This window comes from Triturus cristatus, chromosome 7 (genome assembly GCF_964204655.1).
Source record: "Triturus cristatus chromosome 7, aTriCri1.1, whole genome shotgun sequence".
In the NCBI taxonomy this organism is placed as follows: Eukaryota; Metazoa; Chordata; class Amphibia; order Caudata; family Salamandridae; genus Triturus; species Triturus cristatus.
This window is the reverse complement of record NC_140590.1, coordinates 1,094,188,035-1,094,209,002: the sequence shown is the minus strand read 5'-3', so window position 1 is coordinate 1,094,209,002 and position 20,968 is coordinate 1,094,188,035. Positions and strand designations below refer to the sequence as shown.

The following is a 20,968-nucleotide window of genomic DNA, read 5'->3' as shown; positions in this document are numbered from 1 at the left end:
TTACACATGAACCTTTCCATTTCTTTGTTCCTAAGGCTCAACATAAGTACATCAAGGTCAGTTTGTTGGATCATTGAGGCAATCGTTTGCATCCAAATACCCCAGACCAGCAAATCGATTCATAATAGTGACATTGTATAGGGAGTAATCATGCCTCTGATCAACCATCTGCTTGTTGGCAAAATCACTTATCTCTGGAGTTTTATAAATGAAGCCCACAGGTAAGGCACTACCCTTGAATTTACCAGTAATGCCCCTCTGAGATAAGGAAAAACATGCCTGACCATATAACGTTTGTGCTGAAAATAGAGACCCTTGCCCCCGGCGACCACTCCACCCTGTTTTCCATGGTGTGGCTCATCAATGAAAGCACGTCAACTGACTGGCCCATTCTTTTGTGTATTTGTGTGAACCTTACCCTGAAAGCCCAGCATATGCTTAACTTTCTGGATCACTGTGAGACAGGTACTAGCAGCGTTTTCAACCACCTGGGTTTGTTGATACCGTCTCAGTCACAGCCTTCTTGCTACCAGGTAGATTTGGAATAGAGTTTATTGATGGAGTTTCGAACATTTCTTCAGTTGAGTTTTGCATTGTAGGTTTGCGCTCTTCAGTACTGCTAATTTCTCTTTCAATCACACCCTTAACATTACTTGAATTATTAGTCATAAACTTAGATGCTTTGCAAAGGATGCTAGCATGGTACACATTAATTTTCCTTTTGCCCATTTTGAAGTTTTTGGGGGACTGTAGGCAAAGCTGGATACTGTAGTCAAGAGAGGGGGCCCAGTCTCTTCCAAGCTCCATTGGTGCAGGCGTGTCCCACGCTGTGGGTGTCACAGAGCGGGACAGAGCACAAAAGATAGCTGGCGCCCTTCCTCCTGTCTGTGGGCTGCTGGGTTATGTAGTCCCACTGCAACAGCAGCAATGCTGCTAGAAATGCATCCCCTGGATCATTGTCAATTTACTTGTGCCCATGTAGTACTCACTTTCTGGGCCCTACTTTTGCATTAAGCACTCCATGAGAATGCATGGAGTGCTTAAGTATATTTGACTTCCTCCTACATGCTGCATATTATTCTTACTTGCTAATGTACTTGTCCCCTTTATTCACTCTGTGATGTGCTTATCCTTATGTGGTTCTCCCCATATTACTTTCTTGCCCTGGTCCTTTTCCCCCTGCTTTCCACATTGCTCTCTACCTCTCCCTCTCACCCGTTTGCTTTGCATTGCCTCCTAACTATGGCCTCTGTGTTGCTTCCCACACTCGCTTTAAAAGTTAAAACTCTATCACATATTCTGTTTTTTTTTAGCGATTCAACTTGGATTAGCAAATGAAAAAAACAAGGCTATTGTAATTTTGTAGGCGCATACGTGTTCTGCTTGCCTTTAAAATAAGTTGAGCTACAGCATCACAGGCTTTTAAAAATATTCTGCCTTAGCCATATTGAAAAGTATTGGGGAATGCTCTACAGCTTTGCTAAAACAGCTTGCATAGCCAATAGGTCCCAAAGACGGGAACTATTGGCTTTCCCAAACCTTGTTGCTATATTATCTACATGCCAATGATTTATCATACAATGTTTCATGCCCCCTTTCAGTTAGAGGTAAGAGGTATGTATCTAAAAAAATTAACACTGTTTTTGAAAACTGAAATGGTATCTTACACAAATGAAGTTGTCCTTTTTGTTCTTTCTTGTAACTATTTATTTTACATTGTCTTTTAGAAAGATGTGGGTTGTCTTCTTCCGGTTCTTGAAGCAGTAACTGAAGCTTTGGTAAGTGTATTTTTGTCAACTCCATAATGTAGTCCTTCATCTTTATTTAATCTAAGACCCTGGTCTTTTTTCAAACACATGGTATTTTTTCCAATAGATAGTGTAGTTTGTGTATGGCCTGCTTGATCTACAGATCCAACTGCCAAAACAAGGAGCTTATGCGTTCTATCCTGGCAGTGCATTTGTGCATAATATACTTCACCCTCTCTCACTGGGTCTTCACAGATCATAGGAATCTATGTAAGTGTTGCTGCTATAAAACTGCTCTCCTCTGTTACCCATTTCTCACTTAGCTACCCATAGATGACTAACTGTACTGCACTGTGAAGTCAAAACCTTGTCCTGGAAAACATGACAATCTTTTTGACTAACCAGCAAAGTAAATTACACTATTAGATGTACATTTATGGTGATGAATAATCTTCCCCTATTTTGAGAGTCTCTCTGCGGTCTCTAAGGACTTAAGGTAAGTGGTAGATGGTAGAAAAGTGCAAGTGTACCCTTATAGTGTTCAACTCATTTCCACAGACTTGTTGGATATCAATGGAAGCATGAATCTCTGCTACCCTCTGTTTCTTCTCTATGTCAGAAGAAGGCTGTATGAAAGCATAGAGAAGGAACACCATTAGAATAATTTATCAATAGTCTACTTTAATTCAGGAAAGGCAGAGCTCACAATTAAAAGCACCCCCAGCATTTAGGCATTGAAGAGAATACAACCATAATCAGCAAGTAAAGTAACACATATGTATTTGAATATCTCCTCCCACTCCCCAGACAAATAACTCTTTTTCTTTCGGTTGGAAAGCACCCCTCATTATATTTAGGAATATGCCCAGGATCCCATTTTTTCATCTCTATGATCTCCAATTCTTTAAAACAAGCTTGGACTAACCAATTTGATGTCACTGACCAAAACACACACTCTGTTCATCTCCTATCGTGCAATATTGATAACCAATGTCTTCTCAGACACTCTCCATACCAATCTCAGTATTAGCTGTTTCAAGATCATTGGTGCTCCTATCTAACAAGTTTTTTTATCTTAAATTGCCCTTATTTAGTCTCAATAGTCAGTTTCAGTCCTGCCTTCTGTATCCATTTGATTTAAACTAGATGTACAGCTATCAAAAACAACTGTATTTTTAACTTCTCATTGTAATTCCACATCTTCAAGGTACCACATTGTCTCTTTCCCGTAATTCAGTTTGTGTGCATGTTCCCATGACCACCTAATAATCACACGGTCATATGTACATATTTCCAGCTTTCCCTTGCTAGTACACGTCTTCTCTAGTCAATGATAATAATAATAATCTAATAAACACGGAGGTGGGAAAGTACTCCTCCCTACAATTCATTGTCCCCTTCATATACTCCTAAATCTTTCTACCTTACTGACCAAACCACACATGCAGGCAAAGCGCTTTCACCTATCGAATATGGAACCTGAGGTATTTATGCCTTAACCTAGGCATTTTGATATTATTTTCCTTGACTTCCTCAGTCCTGAGAAGGCATTTAATTGCATTGCCTGAAACATGTCATGAAATAGAAGAGGATTTGAGAAGTCATTCAAAATGTGCCCTAATTTTTCTGTCTGCAGCACTAATCATACTTTCTATGGCAAAATGAACCCTCTCATTTTCTTCCTTTTTAAATTAAATGTTACCACTTTATTCCAATCAAGATGGCTTCAGGTGTGCAATACGTTTGTCATAAGTAGGACTGTTAGCGCTCTAGTTGTTCTTTAGAAGACTCTGGGAAGCTGCAGTAGAACACAAAGGAATCAACTGACAGTCTCTGCCTTGTTGGATGTACATGTTTTACTGAGAAGGTCAGACTTCATTCTCACATGACTACGAGAGAGATAATGTGAATTTACAGAAAATATGCTCTCAGTTTAGCTTCAGGATCACCTTCCAAACCTCTGTGGGAAAAGCATGAGAAAATAGTTTTCTCTCAAACATGATTCATGATATCACAGCAGAAGGCTTTTTCACATGGTAAAATCACCTTAGTAGAACCCACCACAATTCCTAAAATGAATATGGTACCATCAACAAATGATTTCTAATGTAACTAATGTCTTAAAACCTTCTATTAACTGCAATGCTTTTTAATGAGGTGCTATCATGTATATTGGTCCCAAGATGGCTGCCAATACTTCTTGGATGAAGTACTGACAGCCAATCAGATCTCACGATGAGATGTGTGTTTAGGCTCCGCCCAGATATATCTATATTTTTAACTCTAATTTTCTCTGGATGTACTGAACAGATTTACACCATTTAAGCAAAAGGCACGAGTCTGAACTGAGGACTACTCGTATGTGTGGAAAAAATTTGTGTGATAAAAAATGGATGGTAAAGGCACTGCGTGCTAATTAATGCAATGTAAAGGTTGTTTCCCAGGGTGGTTGCACCTTTGCTTTGAAGTATTTTAAACTCTTTCCCACCTACATAAAAACAGAAAATGCAAGGTAACTGCATCTTCGTGAGGAGCTGAACATTTCAGCAAAATCCCGGCCTGGGCTTTGGCCCAAGGTGCATATTATCTGATACTCTGATATGAATGTAGCCAAATGCAAGGAATGCTTTTATGCTGATTAGTGCACTTTTTGCAGATTGGGGGGGAAACTGTCAATATACTTGTTAGCTTTCAAAGTACTTTATAAACTCATTAATTGTTCGACTTTTTGTGTTTTAGGAAAACACAGTAAATAATGTGGAGAATCCAGCATCGAATCTGATCAAGTCACTGGTAAAAATCCTTTATAATTAATTTGTGTTAGGGATTTTTCAGCATAGTTTATTTTTATATATGAAGTGTTTGATTTACAAAATGTTTGAAACGCCGATCTAGAATAAATGAAGCAAATTGTTTATTTTAAACAGACAAATGCGTCAATTTTCAATATACAGCACATATTCCTATATACCCTTCTGTGGGGATGCTGTGTGTTACCAATCAATATGGTGGAAGGCATTGGCTTAACCCTATGGCGACTGATTGCACAGAATTGTTAGGAATGTTATCTGCATTAGCCCAATGGTAGAGGCTCAGCATAAGGGTTTAAGTTAGGCTTAACAGCTAGATGCTAGAAAAATGAACGTATCTATCAATCAATCAGGATTTGTAGAGTGTGGCTGCTTCACCCATGAGGGTCTTGAGGCGCTGTCAGATAATGCTGCCTGTTCTCCTATTGATTGAACATCCATGTCATGAGGTCCTAATTGAATTGCAAGAGCGATGGTGAGGCTCTGATATGCAGGGGGAGGTAATTCCAGGTCTTAGCACCTAGATGGGTGAAGGAGCAGCCTCTGCTGTATGTCTGGCAGATGCGACAGAGCAAGGAATCTGGATCTGAGTTTCCTAGTGGGCTGGTAAATGGTTTTGCGTTGGTTAAGGTACACCAGTCCTTATTTGTATGATGCCTTGCATGAGTGGGTGAGTAGTTTGTACTGCTATCGCTTCTCTTGTAAATCCTCTATGATAAATTTAATCAATCTTGCAAATGAATGACAGAAGAAAAGGTAGAATTTAGTTCTTACTAAGTGGAGATACTTGAGTGTATGAGCTATATTTGACTTAACCTTGACTCACCTATAAAGCAGTGATTTTAAAGGTGGTTGGCAATAAATATCTTTGATCCTCATCATGTGTATCAGCGGTTATCAACACTTGTCAGTTTTTGCTTTCTTTAATTTTGTATTTTCATCTAATGATTGGATATTTTTGCTCAATTAGGTGATTCTATAAATTCTAACCATCTTTATCTAGCACAACTTTGTCTTAAAAATTGAAATTCCGATCTTCAAATCTTTGGGCAATTAGTTCTGTTTTTCCTATGAGAAAATGTCAGCCCTTTACTCCTGTCTGTCACTTGATTTAAGGTGACAGATAGATTAAAGGTAATATGTTAGGATAAAGAAAGAGTTCAGGTTTGGGAAAGGATAGGGAGCAGTAGAGAGGGTATACTATTTTTTGTTTAAACAAGGGAAATCTCAGAAAAATGATTTTGACTAAAATTAAATGTCTGTGACTTCAAGGAAAAACTTAAGGAGATTAAGGCTCAAATTTGAGTATTGTTTACCCCAAAAGTAATCTTCTAATGTTAATGTTGACTCATCAAGATTTAATCTTCACGGATGAATAGCATTGTGGCTCTGAAGCTGGTTTGTAAGAGCCTTTTTACATTTGAAAAAATACCTTGAAGGAAGAACAAATAATAAGCTAGAAGTAGGTGCTGCAGTTACATATTGCTCCCAGGGTGTGTTTAGTTTCCTGAGAGAATTTGTATTGACAGTAAAACACATGCAGAAGGCAGCCTGTGCCACATTTCTAAATGCAGTGTTGCACTAAGATGTTGCAACAATATCGCATTACCTGCTTTGATTGTTATGCCCAAACACAAAAATGGTGGTTTTCTTAGTTCTTAACTCTGACTGGACATGCTTCAACATCATTTTTTAGCTCAAATACAGTGATAATTGGCAAAATGCCTGCAAAAAGAAAAGTTTTAGCCACTGGTAGTTGAGTCCACTTTCCAGTCCATGGTTTTTCACCTACTGTGCCACTTCAGACAGAGATAAGGTACCTGAAAATCAACCTTGGTCCAAAAGGAAATGTCCCATCCATAATAACAAGCCAGGTCCTCTCTGAACAAGAACACTTCCAATCCATATCAGTTTTAACATACATTTGCCTTGTTAGTAAAGAATTGTTTGAATCTTGGGGGGTATACAGGACTCACATCTGAGCATACTCGCCACAATTAAGTGTCACACTCATCAAAACACAAAGATAATGGAAATAATGCATGCAGAAAAAGTCTCAGACTCTGGCAGTCAACTTTTCAATTCATCATTTTTTACCCACTATGCCCCACCAGAGATCTGCATACAAATCATCATTGGTCCTGCTTTGATAGGAAAGGTCAAAACAAACTGTGAAGTCTCATCTTCAGTTATGGGAACACAAGCAACCCACGGCCTGTATTAGCTTAATTCGACATTAGCATTGTGGTATTGTTTAAGTGAGCATGAGACTCACATCCCCCTCCAGTGATGATATTACCACTAGAAGAGCTTCTGGACCAGATGATATTCCAGGTGACTTATTTGTCTATGATTGAGAAAATTGACCCAAGTATATTCTTGCCTTTGTCAATGCCAATGCCATAGTAGAGGGAGCTTCCATCTCGAGTTCATAGAAGGGAGCAGAGATTATTCTTGTTTCTAAAAAGGGGGACAGATCCTTACCTGCCAGGACCAATAAGGCTTATAGACTGTATCCAAAAAATTCAAAACCATGACTGGGTCGCAAAATACAAGATGATAACTCCCTTTAATCTGTTTTCACTAGAAAACTAGCACTATTGTTCAGGGTTTTCAATTCATTCAGAAATTTTGGAAGATGGTTCTTATCATCAGAGGCAGCTTATATATTGCCTTCATCGATCTCAAGTCAGAATTCAACCTAGTTCCCCACTTTAAATTATGGCAGGTTCTTCGAGAAATGGGTATGCCCCTTGATCTCATAGTTTTGGTCATCTGTCTGCAAAAAGAAAATTATGCCAGAGTATATCGGGGTAACCTGGGCAGGCTTACTAATTGGATTCCCGCAAATAAAGTAGTCTGTCAGGGCTGTGTCCTGGCTCCCACTTTGTTCCTTATATCTTAATGATATAGTCCACTATTTATATCAGCACACCACTACTGCCCCATTCTAGCGACACCTAAGACACCTATGTTGCTACTTGATGATGACACCTAATTGATCTCCAAAAATCTTAGTGGACTCCAACACTAACTAACTACACTGTTTTGAGTAGTTTGCACCTCCTGTGGTTTGAAGATCAAAGTAGCAAGGACAAAGTTATTTACTTTCAATCAGCATTAAACCTTTAAAAGTAGATTACTGCTATGGGGCATGACACTTGAGAGGGTGGATTCATTTAACTGTCTGGGTATCACATTGTCCTTATCCATGTCTTGGAAGCCTCACATTGAGAAAATGACTCTTAGACCCAAGCAGATCACAGGTGCTATTTCCAAGGAACATTCTGCCTCCTTTAGGAAACCAATAGCACCCTTTCCCCAGATATACAAAGCTAAGGCTGTGGGTTCTTCCAAGTATGGTTTTGAATTACTGTTCAGATATTGTAATATTGAACTCCAATATCAGTGTCCTAGTATAAGCAGCAAAGAATAAGCTCTCCTTCCTCTGAGCACTCCAACCTTTCCATTGTTGCTTTATATGGGTAGGAAGGCAATAGATGATAAGCCCATGTATCGCCCACAGCCATTCTGGAGGAGTATTTAGTTTTACTCCAGAACTTTTTCATTATGCTGCTGCTTTGCAGGTTGTTCTGAACACTGATAGTATCAACAAAATCATGTGATTCACCCATAGTAAAATAAATGCTGAACTGTTAGAAACGGGAGTCTCTAGTTGGCATAGTTGTGCCTTTGTCAAAGTAGGAACCCTTCTTCCTAGTCAGGAACCCCTGCTTGCCCCCTTGGTAGCTTGGCATGAGCAGTCAGACTTGCCTCAGAGGTAGTGTGTAAAGCATTTGCACATAACTAACAGTAATGCGGTGAAAACACTACAAAAGGACACCACACAAGTTTTGAAAAATATCCAATACTTTAGATAGTCAAAAAAGACAAAAGCGGTAAGAATCCACCATACAGTACTTAAAAATATGCACTTTACAAGATTAACCTTAAAATTCAGTTCCTTGGAGTCGGTCCGCGATACCGAAAATGACAGAATCCAACAGTTCTGTCTGACCACTCCAGTCCATGTGTTGGCAGACTAGTGAACAGTACCTTTTTGTTGTAGCTGATACGTTGGCGCGAGTCAGTTGTGGTAACTGTTGTGGTTGCAATACAAAGTATAGCGGTGCAGCGTGCAGTGCCCTCAAGGCATGGTGCAGGCAGCGGCTCGGTGATGCTCGTCCAGCAGTGTTGTTGATACCAGGGCTACGATGCAGAGTGTGGCGGTGCTCATTGCAGTGCTGACAGGTCATGGTGCAAGTGACAGAGCCGGTTAGCGGGAGCTGGCACCGGTCAGCCCAGACTGCAGTGTGGGACGAGGAGGTGCCTCATGAGACATAAAGCGGTGCCCCCAGCCATGATGCGTTTATAGGTGTCCAAGTCAGCAGGCAGCAATGGCATCGGTGAGACCAGTGTGGTGTACTGAAGTGAGGTGGTGCGGAGTACAGTGCCCACAGGTCACGGTGCAAGCATGGCTTGGTTGGCGACGGTGGCAGTCGTATTCAATGGTGAGACCAGGGTTGTGGTGCAAGATGTCTTGGTGCACTCTGCGGTGCCTTCAGGACACAGAGATGGAGGTGGTTGCTTTTCCCTCTCTGTGGCAAGTTAAACCATGGTTCCTGAGGAGGAACCCAGAGGTCGGTGAAGTCTTTGCGGTCCCTGAGACTTCAGAACAGGAGGCAAGCTCTACTTAAAGCCCTTGGAGATACTCATCACAAGTAAAGAAAGTTCAGCCCAGTCCTTTCACTGCCCAGGGCATAAGCAGCAACTGCTGGCCAACCCAACAAAGCACCAACAAAGCAAAGGGGCACTACTCCTCCAGTCCAGCTCTTCCAGCTCATCTTTTTGGCAGGTTTCTTGATTCTCTGAAATCTTCTATCTCCCTGAGACTTCCAACAAGAGTCAAGCTGTACTTCAAGCCCTTGGAGAGAACTCTAACAGCTGGATGATGAAAGTACAATCCAGTCCATTCCCTGCTCAAGACAGAAGCAGCAATCAGCAGGCCAACACAGCAGAGAACACAGCAAAGTAGCAGTTCCTCCTGACAGCTTTTTCAGCTCTTCTTCCTGGCAGGTTCCTTAGTTCAGCAGTGATCTACATTTCTGGGGTCTGGGCCCCAATGTTTATACTCAGTTTTTCTTTGTTCTTTTGGGCTCAGAGTATCTGTACTGGTCCCAAACCAGTTCTTTCCTCTTTGGACTAATTTCCTGGCAGGAGGTGGAGACAGCATTGTACAAGGCCGAGAGGGCCTATTCATGTGCTAGGAAAATCTCCTCCCACCACTCTAAATACAGATCAGGCCTATTCAGGTGATAGTGAAAACACCTCCCACTAGACTGAATGCAGCCCAGGTCTATTCAGTCCAGTCCTGACTTATTCAGGAAGGGCAGGACACACATCAACCCCCCCCCCCCAGTGGCTGTCTGAGAAAATGCACATCTCCAGCCCCTGTCACTCCAAAGCCAGACAGTCAATCCACAAACCAACAGAGGCACATACTTTATAAAAATTGTATTTTCAAACACACTATATAAAAATCATCGTTACTAAAATATTCATGTTTATATTCTGAGTTCTGGCATGATAAACTCCAACTTTCTATCTTGTCCCAAAGCAAGTTATATGTATAAGATGTTATAAGTATACTCCCATTCTATCCTATGACACAGATAGCCTTTCAATAGTGAAAAACAAAATACACTGTATTTCACTATCAGGACATGTCCTACACCTCAGTACATGTCCCATCTTTCACATGCATTGCACCCTGACCCTGGGGCGACCTGGGGTCTACCTTCGGGGTGTCTTCAATGTAAGAAAAAGGAAGGTTAGGGCCTGGCAACTGGGTGCACTTACCATGTGGACATGGCCGTACAAAACTGTGCACAGACACTACAGTGGCAGGTCTGAGTTACATTTAGAGGCTGCTCATATGGATGGCAAAATCAGTGCTGCAGGCCTACTAGCAGCATCTGATTACAGGCCCTGGGCACATACAGTACACTAAACTAGGGAATTACCAGTAAATAAATCATATATGGCAATCATGTAATCACCAATCCATAAACACAATTTACAGGGAGAGCATTTGCACTCTAGAACTGGATAGCAGTGGTAAAGTGCCCAGAGTCCTAAAACCAACAAAAACAGGGTCAAAAACAGGAGGTCAAGAAGCAAAAAAGTCTGGGGGGCAAACACGCTGAAAAAGCCAAGTCTAACATGAACTCTGCATGAAGGAGCTCTGGGAGATTTAGTCTCAAATTGCTGTTGAAAAAGCAATATTGGTCTTGGCTTATGCAGAGTAACATTGATATAGCTGCCCATATGGATAGCAAAATCAGTGCTGCAGGCCTACTAGCAGCATCTGATTACAGGCCCTGGGCACATACAGTACACTACACTAGGGAATTACCAGTAAATAAATCATATATGGCAATCATGTAATCACCAATCCATAAACACAATTTACAGGGAGAGCATTTGCACCCTAGAACTGGATAGCAGTGGTAAAGTGCCCAGAGTCCTAAAACCAACAAAAACAGGGTCAAAAACAGGAGGCCAAGAAGCAAAAAAGTCTGGGGGGCAAACACGCTGAAAAAGCCAAGTCTAACATGAACTCTGCATGAAGGAGCTCTGGGAGATTCAGTCTCAAATTGCTGTTGAAAAATCAATATTGGTCTTGGCTTATGCAGAGTAACATTGCTATAGATTCCAGAGCCATGTTGCCAGAAGGGTTTCTTGATTTTAAAATAACTAGTGTCCTGGAACACTGTTGGGACTGTATAAGTGTCCCACTGGTCAGGAAACTCTACTTTCAACCATTGAAAGCGTTTACCTGTAAATGGGCATCTTATGATAACTCTGCTCTGTGTCCTGTTTGTAATAATGCTGATCAAACCATAGCCCATGTCTTGTTCACCTGTCCAGCCTATGCTGGCCTGTATCAAGAATGGATCAAGCCTCTTTGCAAGTAGCTGGGGACATGTAGTCATAGTACTGCATTAAGAATTCTTAGATCAGATTCTCGTGCAGTTGCCACATTTTTGGGTTGCATGTGATTCCTCAGAAGAAGGCTACTTTCTCCTTAGTATCACCAGAGGCTTTTTTGTAAATTAGGCAATGTAATGTTTTATGCACTGTACTGTATTTTGCATTTTAGGTTCTTATGTCTTATTGTTGATGATATCTGTGAGATCTACTGTATGCTTTGGAATCCCAACCCTCATCTCACTTATGAATTGATCCACTTTCTCTATCTTGTGGCGCTGTTTATTTCATTATGAAATATATATTTATAGAATTAGTTTATATTGATTGTATTGCCTAGTGGATTTTAATATTTTATTAATTCACACTGTGTGCTACTTTTCATTGCATACTTTTATAGCACAGTCTGCCAAAATAAAGTTATTTGATTTGACTTGAAAACACAACATTGATGCCATTTCAGACACAGATCAGCTATATATCAATCATCCTTGTTCCTGCTTTATGGGAATAGTCCTGTCCGAATGGCCACCTTTATAGGGGACATAGCATGTTAGTTCAACTGGACTGTCTCACTGTAGAAATACCAAGGCTAATTTGTATATGGCTAGATCCTGCCTGTGGTTGCATGGTGATCAACATTCGATGGACTGGAAAATGCACCAATAATTGCTAGTGGCTAAGATTAATTCAAGCATTCCATTCTTTATTAGTTCTATTTTCCTTAGATTCATTTTTTGATTAGGGGTTTCAGTAGTTATACAAAAATGTTTTTTTTTTAAATGTTATTTGCTAGGGCATCTGCACAGGTGTTCACAATTTGAAAAACTCATTTATTGCAGGGCTTTAAGGCTGCCTTTTAGCTGCAACCTTCTTCCTTCTTTGTATGCTGCTGGCATTTTGACAGGCTGCAATGGACTTGCAAGTGAAGCATCTGAAAATAGTCCTGCTCTGACTAAACTTTTGCAATATGCAGTTGAAAAGACAGTGCTTTACCTCACAGGGTCTCTTCTACTTGCAAACCTCTCTCAAAATTGGATCATAAGAATTATGAATTCTCTCTCTGTGAAGGTCAGTGTTTGGGTTTCATGTGAGTTAAAGGAGGAAAGTAAATCAACAAGTGCACATTTGGTGCAGTACTATCTCTTAGCTATTCAAGCAGAGAGGCAGGGATCATTCTGTAGGAAGTGTGGAGGCAGAAACATGTTGGTGTTACACTAGGGTATGCATTACACAGGCTCCCTAACACAATGATTTTACTTATACCATAGGGAGAACTCCATCACTTTTTACTTGCATTTACTTTATATTTACAAATATAGAGCAATATTAAGGAGACCTTGGTATATCTGTGGAATTTGATTTTGATGCTCATAGTAGTTCATGTAATGGTTTTACATAAGATAAGAAAGGTAAGGGTCAGCCAAGAGCCACGAAGGCACCCAAACATGACCTTTTCTTGGAAGAATGATGTATCTCCTCTACAAGTTCTGACCAGCCCATCCCCTAAAAAGGACTGAACCAATGTATCTGTTCCCCCAGCAATCTCTATCAACTCTCTTATTCTTTTAATCAGAATATTGTGATCAACCTTGGTAAGGGCCTCCAAGAAATGTAGTAACATGAACAAAGCACAATCCCCACCATCCATAATGTCTAAGATGAGTAGATGTACATCTAACAGTCCTATCCAAGTCCTTTTGTTCATTCTAATGTTTGACTGCCACAACCCTCAATGAGTTCTTACCTCACTATAATTGATGTAGAAATATATTAATTATAAATTCCATGTTATACCTCATTTCAAGTAAAAAAAACTTCAATAAGTAGATATCTGCCTCACCCCTTAGGTACCTCATCACTGGGCAATGGTACTTACCAGGTCCTGTGAATACCTCAACAATGGGTAATTTTATTTACTGGGTACCGTAAATGCCTCAGCCATTGAGGTCTTAAGTTTGGTTGTTTGTCCTGAATAACACATAATTTAAAGCATCTACAATAATAGAATACTAATTTTGTGCAAAGTTAACCTCATGATATTACAAAAGAAAGCATCATGAATGCATCATTTTCACATACTGCTGCATTTACAATAAAGAATCATCTCATGGATAGTGAACATTTGCATTGTGAAAGTCACCACTCTTTAAAACATATGAACTTTGACACTTAGGGCTCTATTTACATAATACATTTACACATGTATATTTACTCATGTATAAATGTATGCAAACTCCCAGGTGTAAATCTATACGTTGTTGCTAGCAATCTTTTCCAAGTATAGATGTACACCTTAGTACAGACCTACAAGTCTCCACCTCCTTAAACCATAGGAGTGTTGGGTAGAGCTATCTAAGATTGAACTTTCGAGTGTAAAATTAGTACTAGTAGCTTTTTTCACTTGTAAGCGGACACAGTTCCGCCACCACCAGTGTGGGGAAGTCCCTATGATACATATAGGGAAAAATAATAACTGGCACTTATTTATAAAAAAATAAAATATTAAAACATGTTTTCATTAATTAAATAACTACTATTAACCTAGAACTAATCAAATAACATGTTTCAACATACTAACTGTTCATAAAATAATTCAATAATTAAAATATATTGTTTAATTTATATATATTATTTCATGATAAGTATCATTTTAAAAATGTTAATAATAGTAAAATATAAGTAAATATGTTTTTAATTAATTTAAAAAATTTTAAAGTGTATTTTTATTTGCTTTTTTCTAAGTTATCAATATGATGTTTACATTTAAATCTAAAATAACCATTTAAAATTTAATTCCAATACATATATCTACATTAAAAGTCAAAATAATTTAATTATTTACATTATTTCCAATAGGGTGATTTTTAACCCCTTCCCTGCTCATGACGGAACCGTTCCGTCATGAGCCACGGTTGCCGTGTGCTCATGACGGAACGGTTCCGTCATGACAATCCTGTCGGCGGCCGCTCCGCCTGCGCGGCGCTGTTTCCCCGCCTGTGCGGGGCGACAACACAAATGGGCGGAGTCATGACGGAACCGTTCCGTCATGAGCACAGCTCAACTGTGGCTCATGACGGAGCGGCTCCGTCATGAGCACAGGCCCGCCGCGCTGCCCCCCTGCCCCCCCCAGCGCTGCAGCGGAATGTCCGCAGCAGCGAAGGGGTTAAGTCCCTGTCACCATTATATTCTAAGGCAATATGTTGCAGTACATTTGAGTAGTACTAGACATACTGCAAGGTGGGACTGGATTAAATGTACAACTGCTTTGTTGTATATTAGGCCGTAGTTAATTTAAAAGTGCTGCCTCTGAATAGTAATGGTCTATTTTGTGACTGGTTGTTTGTATGACTGTGTCCCTACACAAATCCCTACTATTTTGTTGTAGGCATTCACCATTTTCCTGCCACAGTTCCTGGTCTCTCTCACATTATTGTCTAAATACAAATTTTACTCATGTGGGGATCTCACCATTAAAAAGATGGTGGTGCAGATTTCCACCTGTAGGATTGTGAGATGCATTTTGTAGTAAATAAGTAGTACAATTGTAGTAATCCTTTCATACTACTAAATGCAGCTTGTGAATAAGGCTTTTCAAATTTTTGTTTTAAAAGACCTGTTATGTTTGAGACACGGAGGCAGAAAGAGCAGAGTAAAGAGGACCTGCACAAGACACATAAGAAAGATACGGGAAACCACATTATTGCTGAAATTTCTACACAAAAGCCACGGGTTCAGGCCTGAAAAACAAGCTGTTTAAATAATGCTGTACCAAACCACTCTAATATGACAACAGAGTGGGGTATTGGTAGAATCATGGAATGCTGTGTCATCACCAGCAGCCTATGTGCGGACTAGAAGTTTCTACTTTAAATGTTCTGATCAATTGTGGAGCAATATGATGAGCATTGCCATGTGCTCATTACACGAAGTACGCTAAGTGCTTCTCCAAGGCCAATGACTGTCATGCTGGCAAACCAAAAGACAGAGACAGCCTGTGCTGCTTAGATAAATGTTAATTAGGCTCGCTTATTCCTAGATTTGATGTAAATGTTTTGGGATTTTAGCAAAGGGAATTGGCTTGCATCAATTTAGTAATGAGGTGGTTTAATCCTCACTGACTCTCAGACAACTATGAATATGTTGACTCTAAATGACCAGAAGTACGATAATCTCAATATGTGTTAACATTCTAAATGACTCACAGTTTCTTTTACTAAGAAAGCAATTTAAAATCAAACTGTTTTAACAATATAGAAGGTGTTTCAATTGAGAGAAGCCACCTGGCTCTGTCCCAAATTCCAAAAGTACAAGCCCAAAATTAAACCACCCTCCTTGTGGCCCTAGCAATTGTAAAACTAAGCTCAGACTTTATCTGTGAATGGGACAGTCCAGAGAGAAATCTGATGTCATCTCGTAAAACTTAAAAATCTTTCACTGATGACAATCTCACCACATTTGTGATGCTTGAAGGTGCAGCTACAGTATCCTCAACAGGGACTGACATAGCTGAAACACCTCAGGTATTTCTAGTTTTAAGGCTAATAGGGATAGTCACTGTTATTTAAATATGACATTCACTACAAATACTACTACAGTACACAAGAAAAACTCAAGAAATAGCATGTACATAAAAACCCATACCTGGCTTAGTGGACTTACTCTAAAATGTTTGAGTTATCCCGCAAACTTGTCTGCCAACAATAATCCTACCTAGGACTGAATATATTGAGCATCTAATAGTACTTTCAACTATGCTAGCTAGCTCAGTCATGTGATTATCATTTCCATCAAACTAAGTTTACTTGAGATTGATCAAAAAGTGAAAGCCAGTTATGTTATGTTATTTGCACTTGTAGAGCGGGCGATTACCCTTGGGTGTCCTGGCGCTAAGTACTGGTTGCCTGGGGAAGCTGAAAGAGTACTACTGCGAGAAGAGCCATGTCTTCAGGCCCTTCTGAAATGAAAGAAGATCCGGGGCAGTCTTAAGAAAAAAGGGAATCTCATTCCAGGCTCTCGAGGCACAAAGAGTAAAACTCATGCCTCCCCAATTAACTTTTTTTGACATGGGGACTTGCACTTGTTTAGCACTGGTAGATCGTAACGTTCTACCAGGAACATACCAGTGGAACTTTTGCTTAAGAAACTCAGGACCAATTCCATTGATGGCCTTAAAAACAATACAGAGTGCCTTAAAGCGAGCTCTTTTTTATCGGAAGCCAGTATAGATTCTTAAGCTCTCCTTTCACAGAGACAAATTTAGGTGTTCCGGACAGCAGCCTGGCCGCTGCGTTTTGGACCAATTGGAGCCTATACATATGTTGTTTTTGTATGTTCAGATATAGGCTGTTACAATAGTCCAAACGTGACGTTATAAGGGCCATGACTACTGTCTTGAGATTGCTCTCGGTCAAGAAGATCCTGATTTTCCTTATGATTCTAAGAATCATAAAGCAAGTTGAGGTCACCATGCTTACTTGATCATCCATGGTGAGTTTGTTGTCCACTAATACCCCAAGGTTTTTGGCCTTCTTAGTGGGTATAGGGCAGGAGCCCAGTTCTTCCGACCACCAGTCCGGTGTCCACACTTGTGGATTATTCCCAAACTTTAAGACCTTGGTCTTGTTGGAATTAAGTTTTAAGCAATTGGAGGGCATCCAACAAGATATTGCACTCATGCATTCATGGAAGCGGTCCCCAGTTTCTTTCTCACCTCCCCTAGTCAATGACAACACTATTTGTGTGTCGTCAGTGTATGAGGTGAGCTGGAAGCCAAAAGATATCATAACTCCTGCCAATGGTGCCACGTATATATTAAAAAGGGTTGGGCTAAGAGAAGAGCCCAATAGCACCCCACAAGCGAGTGTAGATGGTTTAGATGGATTACCATCCAGGTCCACAGTTTGAGACCTGTCAGTTAAGAAGGATTGTAAAAGTATTCATGCTGGGCCTTCAACACCGATCTCAGACAACCGGTCCATCAATAATTTATGATGGACCGTGTCAAAGGCCGCGGACAGGTCTAATAAAATTAGTACCGCACTACATCCTCCATCTACGGCCTCTCTAATTTCCTCAGTGGATTTCAACAGAGCCAGCTCAGTGCTATGATCTGCCCTGAACCCATATTGCGATGGGTCCAGAGCGTTATTACAATGGAGAAATGCACTGAGTTGGATGTTCATCACCTTTTCCAAGATTTTGGCAGGAAAAGGGAGCCGCGAGATTGGCCTGTAGTTGTTGGGGTCTTTTGGATCCAGATTCTTCTTCTTCAAGAGTGGGAGAACAGAAGCTTGCTTCCAGATTGTAGGGAATATGCCAGATGCAAAAACAGCATTTAACAGGGGAGTCAAGGCCATTCCTATCACTTCAGGTATTTGTTTAATGACCCAGGCAGGGCAGGGATCACTAGGGGCTCCTGAACGTATCAAGGTCAGGACCTTAATTGTCTCTGATACCTCCAGTGGTGAGAATTGGTCAAATTCCAATGAAGGACCACTCCTGCCTGATCTATTCATATTAGAGTTTAACTGTGCCATTTTATTGGCTTCAGTGAAGGAGGAAAATATAATTTCAACTTTATGTTTAAAAAAGTTAGCAATTTTTTTGCAAAATGATAGATTGCTATGGCTCCTGGGGGCAATTGGCGTAGACAATTTTTTAATAGTGCTAAAAAGTTCCTTTGAGTTGGACTTGGCCAATGCTATCTGAGTTGAAAAAAAACTTTCTTTTAGCTTCCAGTAACAATTGTTTGTAAATAGTGATGCAGTGTTTGTATTCTTTCTTATCTGCTTCACCATAATTTTTTCACCATGCCCTTTCTAACAATTTACAATCCAATTTTTTAGCTCTAAGTTCTTCCGAATACCAGGGAGCTGACAGTAAGGCTCGTTTAGGATTCCACTGTTTCCTAGGAGCTAGTTGATTGCAAGATATGGCTAGCCATTGATTATAGGCCACTGCGGCATTTTCCACTCCCATGGGAGGGATCGCATCGAGCTACTGAGGGAGTTTCCGAATTTATTAATATCCATTTTCCCCAGGCTCTGGTCCCAATCTCCTGGGCTGGTTTAGTATTAGCTAATTGGCTCCCATAGCCATTCAATTCAAACTGAATGGCAAAGTAGTCCGACCATGAGATGGGAAGGACTGAAGTATAGACAAGATCATGGTTGTTCGAATATATGCCATCAAGGGTATGTCCTTTTTCATGCGTAGGGGCCTTCACCAACTGTTGAAGCCCTCCAGCCCCCATAATTTGCTCCAACCGATTAGATTCAGAATCCAAATGGCTTTCTAAATAAAAATTAAAATCACCCATTACTGTGTAGGATTCTAGACATAATCCTTCTTCAAGTAAGGTGCCTACTGTCTCCAAAAATCCATTTTTAGGACCCGGTGGGCGATATAATAATATGCCTTTAAAGGTCCTATGATTCATTGAATGAATGTTGAAAGCTAATGCAGTCTGTGTCTTTCTAATCCATGCATGTTAAATGCTGACAATTCTTTTCAAACTAAAACTTTAATAAAATGCTCTACATCACAAGGCACAGCCCCCCCTTCTACTCACCTAGGACTGATCCTCCGACCAGTCGAAGCCCTTCCAGATATGGCTTTTGTACCTTGAGGACCCCAACCAGCTCTTCCTGCAGCATTTTCTCACCTCTCTCACCCTCACTTGCCTCTTCTGGGCTCTTGGCCCTCCCCCTCAAACTGCCTGCTCACTCTGTCATTGTCGACTTTTCTCTATTTTCACCCTTGGCCCTCCCTGTGTGCTTTTGTGCTAATTTGTGTGCTTTTTGGGCTCTCTCGTGGTCTTTCTGTGCTCTTTTATGCTCTTTATGGGTTCTTTTAGGAGATTTTTGCTTTTTTGTGCTCTTTGACAACTACTAAACTTTTCCACTTTTCCACCTTCTACTCTTGTTCTCTCTTACTGTTGGAACTCTTTTGCAACATGTTCGCTTTTCACCTTCTCCCTCTACTACTCTTTTACTTATCTTGCGCTGGTTTTTGACTTTACCTTTTCTCTTGTATATCTCTTGCCCCTAAAGCCCCTCCACCCACCTGCACTTTTTCTTCTTGCCTCCACAGCTAGTACCTGCTCTCTTGAGTCTTTTGTCTTCTTTCAGCATCTTCTTCCTGCCCTAGCCAGACCCACCAACTGCACCCTGTGCTCATTCCCACTCCAGGGACCTACTTAATAGCAGTAGCTGTGCAACCAACGCAAGCAAGCATGCCTCTGTTTGCATCTCAACCATGCCCACCACAACAATACCCCTGACACCCTTCACTCACTTGACCCAAAACAAAACCACAATCACTGCTACAGTGCCCCACCACAGATCACAGTAGGACCTTTCACCTGTACTCAATTCACCTACTGCAGTACTTCTACATGTGCCACCCTCACACAGTCTATGCCACACACCACACACGCACCATTAAAAGTCGAGTGCATGATTCTTAGCACACACCCATTTTGCGGACATGCCATTGAGGTCTGGCACCTCTTTGAGACTCACCCATCCAACCTGCTCTTCCTCACTGAAACCTGGCTCAAACCAGCATCTGCACCTGACATCGCCAAAGCCATCCCAATGGGGTAGAACACTGTGCACCAAGACAGACTTGCACAATCCAGGCAGAAGTCTCACCATCATTCACAAGGACACCATCAAATGTACCACCTCTGCAGACACCAACACACTGTTCATGGAACACATGCACTTCAAACTACAAACAGATGGTTAAACCACTATCAAAGGATGCCTCATGTACCGATCACCCGGACTCCGGACCAATTTTAGCAACTGCATCAGAGACTTCATAGCACCTCTCCCCATCATCTACAAGGATGTCATCCTTCTCAGTGACCTTAACTTTCACCTGGATGACCCCAGAGACACCCACCTCCATGGCCCTGCTGAAAGCCTCAAAAACATTGTCCTTTTCAGCTCGTCCAGGGCCCAATGCACACCACTGGAGACACACTAGACTCCATTTTCAACAAAATAACAGAAGTGGACGCTCTCAGCATCGTCAAATACAACTAACCTGTCACAACCAACAACCCAGACAATGACGTAAGAAAATTCAATTGATGGATTTCTGACTGCACCAATACCTTTGTACCCATCAAGATCATCAAACAAAGGAGAACTAACAAGCAAGCTAGATGACCTCAGGAAATCCAAACACTACTGCATGCATATAGAGAGGAATTGGAGAACTAGCCAGGAATCCTTCAACAGAAGCAACTACATACCTGCACTCAGGCTCCCCGTTACCAACCAAGGGGATCAAATAAAAGGGCCCCGGCATTGAGAATTGAAACCAGCTCTGACAACTGCAAATAAGTATTCCCAATCTTTAAAGGATTCTCCAACCCTGCAGCCTCAACCAACCTCCTTACCCCCT

General features: G+C 40.9%; 1 protein-coding gene across 2 annotated transcripts in view; it reads left to right on the top strand.

Annotated features, from left to right (window-relative positions):
- LOC146811149 (uncharacterized) overlaps window positions 1-20,968 on the top strand; it is a 244,954-nt gene that overhangs the window by 74,270 nt on the left and 149,716 nt on the right. For both annotated transcript variants that reach the window (XM_085618215.1, XM_085618213.1), the window contains exons 5-6: window positions 1,728-1,778; window positions 4,488-4,541. In XM_085618215.1, coding sequence (XP_085474341.1) covers window positions 1,728-1,778; window positions 4,488-4,541 — 105 coding nt within the window. The remainder of the gene's footprint in view (window positions 1-1,727; window positions 1,779-4,487; window positions 4,542-20,968) is intronic.